The sequence below is a fragment of the Callorhinus ursinus genome, unplaced genomic scaffold (genome assembly GCF_003265705.2).
Source record: "Callorhinus ursinus isolate GAN/ISIS: 27379988/994484 unplaced genomic scaffold, GSC_fseal_2.0 scaffold22, whole genome shotgun sequence".
NCBI lineage: Eukaryota > Metazoa > Chordata > Mammalia > Carnivora > Otariidae > Callorhinus > Callorhinus ursinus.
Window position 1 is genome coordinate 25,648,551 of NW_027397084.1, and position 7,221 is coordinate 25,655,771.

At 39.1% G+C, this 7,221-nt stretch overlaps 1 protein-coding gene across 49 annotated transcripts in view; it reads left to right on the top strand.

Moving 5' to 3' along the window:
* RIMS1 (regulating synaptic membrane exocytosis 1) overlaps nucleotides 1–6,971 on the top strand; it is a 487,750-nt gene extending 480,779 nt beyond the window's left edge. For all 49 annotated transcript variants that reach the window (XM_073905183.1, XM_073905188.1, XM_073905189.1 and 46 more), the window contains 3 exons: nucleotides 1,900–2,001; nucleotides 2,613–2,752; nucleotides 4,633–6,971. In XM_073905183.1, the coding sequence (XP_073761284.1) occupies nucleotides 1,900–2,001; nucleotides 2,613–2,752; nucleotides 4,633–4,851 (461 nt within the window). In that variant the 3' untranslated portion in view covers nucleotides 4,852–6,971. The remainder of the gene's footprint in view (nucleotides 1–1,899; nucleotides 2,002–2,612; nucleotides 2,753–4,632) is intronic.
* The last annotated feature ends 250 nt before the right edge of the window (nucleotides 6,972–7,221 follow it).

The following is a 7,221-nucleotide window of genomic DNA, read 5'->3' on the forward strand; positions in this document are numbered from 1 at the left end:
TGTGTGTGTGTGTGTGTGTGTGTGTGTGTGTGTGTGTGTGTGTGTGTACCACATTTTCTTTATCCATCTTCTTTGTCCATCTCTTGATGGACATCTTGGCTGTTTCCACAGTTTGGCTATTGTGGACATTGCTGCTGTAAACATTGGGGTGCACATACCCCTTTGGATCGCTACATTAGTTCACTCATTTTAAAGTAATGTTACATAATCATAATTAGATAGTCTAATATTGGGATGACAGAAAGTTTCAAGTATATGGCTGGGGTAAGAAGGCAATGAGAGAGATTAAAGTTAGAAGTCAATAATATCTAAAACTGAAAAACATAGGAAAATACCTTATAAGTATAGTATTTAGAAATAGGGAGGCAAATGCCAAACAGTAAAAAAATAAATCAGGTAAAAATATTGAAAATCTTGAAAGCAGTGACTTTTGGAAGGCAAGAATTTGAGAGAGAGCATGGAACTCTTTTATACTAATAAGAAGACTTATAGAACAGTTTGACTTTTTAACTATGTGTGTATGTGATTAGAACAAAAACAAAAGAGACATCTGGGAGCTGAGTTCTAAAAGAGTTATAGAACTAATGAACAATCCAGAGCCACAGAGTTGATCAACTGACCTGGCAAATAAAGAGAATTCACAACTGAGAAAATGGAGATCATTTAACTAAGAAAAAATTAGAAATAATTACATTGAGCATTTTCAGAAATAAAGTATCATATCAATCAGAAAATGATGAGCACCTTAGTAAAAATGCCCAAAAGACATGAACAGGCAAAATGTAAGAGGAAGAATACAAACTGAAAATATTTAGAAATATGTTCAGCCTCTCTATTAATCAAAGAGATGCAAATTATCATGTTTTAACCATCAGATTGGTAAAAATTAGACATATTCCTAATACCCCTATTAGTGGGTGTGGAATATGGGAAGACAGATACTTCTGGTGGTAGTACAAACAGGCACAGTCTTTCTGAAGGATACTTGGCAATATGCATGGAATTTTTGATTGTCCATTTAATTAGACCCAATAATTTAAAATCTGTGTAAAAATTCTTTATAAAGCTGTTCACTGCAGTGCTATTTATAATAGCGACAATGTAGATAACCTATATTTCCATCCACAGGGATCTGGTTAAACAGGTAATGACATTCCCATTCACTGGTCCATATAGTCAATAAATTGAGGATGTATGGTCATGAGATAGAGAGAGAGAGAGAGAGAGAGAGAGAGGAAGGAATAAAGGGAGTAAAGAAGTTAGTTAAAGAAAGAGAAAGTACTGGGTGCCTGGGTGGCTCAGTCGTTAAGCGTCTGCCTTCGGCTCAGGTCATAATCCCAGTGTCCTGGGATCAAGTCCCACATCGGGCCCCCTGTGCCTGCTTCTCCTTCTCCCACTCCCCCTGCTTGTGTTCCTGCTCTCGCTATCTCTCTCTCTGTCAAATAAATAAATAAAATCTTAAAAAAAGAGAGAGAGAAAGTACTTATCAAGTTGCTGGGATATTCACCAAAACATTAATAGTGGTTTTCTCTAGATAATGGAAATACAGATAATTATACTCTTTTACTAAGAAGTATTATATACTAGGTTATATAAAGGATAAGAAATCCTACTAGAGTATAAGAATAACTTAAAGACTTCAGTATTACTGTAACTAAGTGATTTATAAACTAATGTGGGACTCTCATAACATGGATTAGTACCCAAAAAACGAAGAGAAACATTTCAAAACCTGATTTGGAGGCAGGAGAAGAAAAGTGGGAGCCAGGGGCTCTAAATATGAGGGTTTTTATCAAAATCATGAAGATCACAATTTGGAGTCTGTCATGTACCTCTATTTTTTTTAACTGTGTGTAACTGCAAAGAAGCTGAGACATTTTGCTTCCTTTCCACTTGCAGGTGACATACAAATTGGAATGGAGGATAAAAAGGGCCAATTAGAAGTGGAAGTTATTAGGGCACGAAGTCTCACACAAAAACCTGGTTCCAAGTCTACACCCGGTAAGGAAAGGTGGTACTGAGTTTGGACAAGAGAATCTGACATAAGCAAAAAAAAATCAAAATATTTGCTGCACTCGAATTCTATATGCTCCGTTCTATATCATCTGATTGATCAAAAGGCAGCTTTTCTGTATTCTTTGATTCTATAAAAATGGATCTGGCCTTTCCTTGCACCGTTATTCTGTCAGAAAGTATAAGGAAGAGTATTATCAAATTAAGAAAAGTTTAGTTATGAGTGTTTCTTACCTTGTGTTGGTTATTTTTTTCCTGTACATTTACAAATGAAAAGGAATTTTTTTTTTAGTTTCAAGCCTAAAAAGGGAACAATGAGCTTTAAGTTATACACCTGAATTGTGATGCCCACTGCACCCCAGGTCAGTCAGACTCAGGTTAATTTTGCATACATTTACTGGAAATGAGGAAAATGCCAGTAGCGGTGACATAAGTTTTAAGGAAGAGAATTGGCGGAGCACCGGAAATTTAAAATGATTTATATAGTCAACGGGAAACTTTTCACTAAGCATCTCGAATTCTCTAGTAAGGCATTCTCTAGTCAAATCGGTTTAACTTGAAGGATTAACTTCTTATGTGTTAAATGCTACTTTGCTCAGCTCCATACGTCAAAGTGTATCTGTTGGAAAACGGGGCGTGCATAGCCAAGAAGAAGACGCGGATCGCCCGGAAAACCCTGGACCCCCTGTACCAGCAGTCCCTGGTGTTCGACGAGAGCCCGCAGGGTAAAGTTCTTCAGGTCGGTGATGGCGCGGCTGTTTACTGCAATGTCCCCATTGTCCACATAAATTCTGAAGACATGCTCAAGCGTGAGACTAGGTTTCAGTGAGGAGAAATGTAGTATGACATCCTTGAGTGGAAAAAGACAAATTGTTAACTTACAAAATAAACAATATGTAGTATTAAAAATAGCTGATGGATCTAAGGGAAAACACAATTTTTATTTTCTCTCCCTTCTTTTTCTCCTTCTCTCCGTCCTCTCCTTCTGCTTTGGCCCTGCTTTCCAGGCTCCCCTCTCCTCCATAGGTAGGTAGGTTGGTAGGTAGGGAGGGAGGGAGACAGATTATCAAGACAAATGATGCTCGTGTTTTATTGAGCATTAGTGGGTGCCAGACATGGGATACAAAGAGGAAGAAAGGAAAGAAAAAGAGAATATTCAGGACGAGTGAATGTCAGATGCATGTTAAGAAATTACATACATTACCTCTTTTTTATTAAGATTTATTTATTTTAGAGAGGGCATGTGGCAGGGGTGAGGGGGAGCAGAGGGAGAGAGGATCCCGAGCAGACTCCATGCTGAGGGCGGAGCCCGACTCAGGGCTCTATCTCATGACCCCAAGACCAAGAGTCAGACGGTCAACCAACTGCATCACCCAGGCGCCCCCATACATTACTTCTTTTAAACATTTTAACTGCCGTGTGCATAAAATGTCATAATCCCCATTTTAAAGATTATGTATGAGGATCGCAGAGATTAAATAATTTGGCAAGATTACTCAGTAAATTGAAAAGGCAGGTTTCGCCACTCCTGCCTCTGTAAGCTGGTGAATGAGTTCAGTTGAGAACCGTTACAGATGGCCCAAGGGTTGGAAAACGGAACCTTAGGGTAGGAGTAAGTGTAATGGAATGCTGATCTGACAGCAGCAGGAGCTGACCCAGCTTGGGCTAACCTCAGGAGTAGGAGTAAGTGTAACGGAATGCCGATCTGACAGCAGCAGGAGCTGGCCCAGCCTGGGCTAACCTCAGGAGTAGGAGTAAGTGTAACGGAATGCCGATCTGACAGCAGCAGGAGCTGACCCAGCCTGGGCTAACCTCAGGAGTAGGAGTAAGTGTAACGGAATGCCGATCTGACAGCAGCAGGAGCTGGCCCAGCTTGGGCTAACCTCAGGAGTACGAGTAAGTGTAACGGAATGCCGATCTGACAGCAGCAGGAGCTGGCCCAGCCTGGGCTAACCTCAGGAGTAGGAGTAAGTGTAACGGAATGCCGATCTGACAGCAGCAGGAGCTGGCCCAGCCTGGGCTAACTGCCAGTAAACTCTCTGACTTACTAATCATTTGATCAAATCGGAATTGTCAGTCAAATGCTCAAAAGGCAATATGTGCTTACAATTATTTTTCAACCTGTCCCTTCATTAACAAGTACATAATATAAAAGAAATGTAATGCATGTTCTCATTCTTCTTACATACTTCATCGTATACACACTCCACTGTACACTGAATACGTTGTTTTGCCCTGCTAACTTGCACAAATTTGAATTTTTATATCTTTATGGTACTGCACATCACTTACAAGATAGTAAGTTACTAAAGAAGGTATTGAATTCGTATATAAACAAACTTGTATATTTATTTCTTTAACATGGTTTATGTAGCTAATACCCCTCATTGACTAGTCAAACATTACTTGCACTCTATCAAGTCTAAAAATTATTGGGAAGTGTCTCTTTTGAGTACCTCAGTGTTAGTATCTTTCTATCAGTTCTGCCTCCTTGGTGTCAGTTACATTCATTTCCTCTGCTTCCCTGACTGGCCCACTTTTACAGAATAGTTGCTTTCAACTCTTCAAATGTGAAAGAAAGAGACGTTCAAATTTTATTGCATTTCTCTGTCTCTGCAGGTGATTGTCTGGGGGGACTATGGCAGAATGGACCATAAATGCTTTATGGGTGTGGCTCAGATCTTGTTGGAAGAACTCGATCTATCCAGTATGGTAATCGGATGGTACAAGTTATTCCCACCATCATCCCTGGTGGATCCCACACTCACTCCCCTAACCCGCCGGGCTTCCCAGTCATCTCTGGAAAGTTCATCTGGTCCTCCCTGCATCCGCTCATAGTGAACTCATACCAGAGTCATTCCAGTGAAACTCTACCTTTCAGGATAATAATCTGAACCAGATATTTCATGATCAAAAGCATTGTTGGAGACAGACAATCAACTTGTGTTTTGCCTGTAGTAGTTTTTCAATAATATGTCCCACTTGTTGTTTAAAACCTGGCTTCATATGACAGAACAAGGCAGTCTATCAAATTACAGTAAGAGTCAACATGCTAGTGAGAGTCACTGATGCTTCTGACAAACAGAAAAAGAGGAAACTTCAAATCCACACACACACACACACACACACACACACATACATACACACACAGACACACGCACACACCCCAAATTGAACAAACTGGAAACTCTCACTCTGAAAAGTTGTATTTTACACATTTCTGCACAAACCACAAGCAGTGTTATTTCCCCGGTGTTTGAAAATTTGTGTTCTTCTGTGTGGGTTTTTTTGTGTGTTGATGGGTTTTGGTTTCTTGATTTATTTTTCACTGTATTTGTTATTTCCACTAGTTTTTGGATATGTCATGACAGGCCTCATGATGCTTACAAAGACCCTTCCTTTCTTTTCCCAAAAGCACCAAAAAAGGGCTGAAATAGTCTCTGTGGCATCTCCCCCAAAGTGTGCAACAACCAGGCAAGATGAGGCCAATGAAGGGTTTCACTGGCTTTCATTTTATAATCCTTCAGTCTTATGTGCGGAAACCCAGAAAACAAAAAGTTATCTTATAGAACAAATAATCACAGAATCACTTTTTCTAAATGAAAAATAATCTGTTTGTGTTCTAAAATTTAATTTATTTTTTCCATTGTTTTTCATGGAAGACTTTCAAAGAAGTCAATCTGCAACTAATGCTGGGAACTAAAACTAACCGCATAATTGTACTTTGGAAACACTCCTTGTAATAATTTTTTCTTCCTGATATCCCCCCCCAAAAAAGTATATGCTCGTGTGTATAAACCATACTTTTGACTTCCCACAATGGTGACTAGAAACAGATTTGAGCCTAAGACACTTTCAGCTATGCCCAGGCTTCTCGGCCATGTCTCAGTGTAGACACACCCATCTGCCCTGGAAAGAGCATGGTATGAGCTGTCCAATATTGCACTGGAAATTCCAGTTGAAATATTCTGCACTAAAGTAATGTTTTTATCCACTTTTAATTTACATTTCTTTGAGATTGATGCAAGCACAAAGCTTGATTTTTTAATGCAAAGTATCTTACTTTGGGGAGTGGGGAATAAAACAAAGTCAACTTTCAACTTGCATTTTCTTCATCTGAGTTTTTCTTGGCCTTGAATTTCCCTTGTGACATTCTGTATACGTGCTACAAACTGCAGACTCTGCAGGTGCATTGATATGTTCTCCCTCCTTTTATGAGTCATTCAATTTTTGTGATCACACAAATAGAGCAGCATGACTTGGAACTGTTCAAAGCTGCATGCACGTTTTGTAAAAAAAAAAAAAAAAGTAAAAAAGAAAAGAAAAAATGAAAAAAAACACAAAAGGTTATTTAATAATGTATGTTAGTTCCACATTAGGCCAGCTTGTATGTTGCATGTACTGTACAGTTTGCTCGTTAATTACTCTACTGAAATAACCAAGAAATCTAAGCCATCCATTTTTGTTATAGACATTTTGCAGGTTTTAGCCAGACTCCGTCTATGAGTTTGGGGTGAAATGTCTATAGATGGACTTTATTTTTTACCCTCTGGAAAACGTGATGTAGTATGGACCAAATTCCTTCTAATTAATATTTTGGTGTAGATTCCTACCGTGGGGCTGTACCACATGTAGACACTGTGTACACACTAGGTTTTAATCCATAGACATACTGCCTGCACCAAGTGAATTATTTATTATTATTTACACATGCCAGAATTATCTGCCCATCATTCCACAGGGCACAGATTGACCACTACTCACCATGCTGAGCAGGAAGAACTGAAGCATTGGTGCACTTCTACTAGATTCCGTTCTGTCTTAGTGGCCAACAATCAACTAATTATAATTGGGTAGTATCTTTCTATTTTGACCACTTGTCTTAACACTCCCCTGTGCTTTTAAAATGAACAACTCATGTATGTAAACATGTTTAATAAAATTTACTTTTCATGTCAGTTGGTAGCCATCTGTGTTCTATGTTTTGCCAGATTTTCATTGTGGGTTCTATGGTGCAAAATGGGAGCCAGATCTTGGGAAAGGGAGGCTGGGATTTGTTGTCTGCTGTGGGCATTTGACTTGACTTGTCACTGCACTATATATGTCTTAATCTACGCCCAAAGGGTACTTTGCATCACATTCAAGTTTTCACTTTGTCAGCCTAAGTGAGCACATGACTATACTTCTGAAAAGTGGCATTATTAAAAA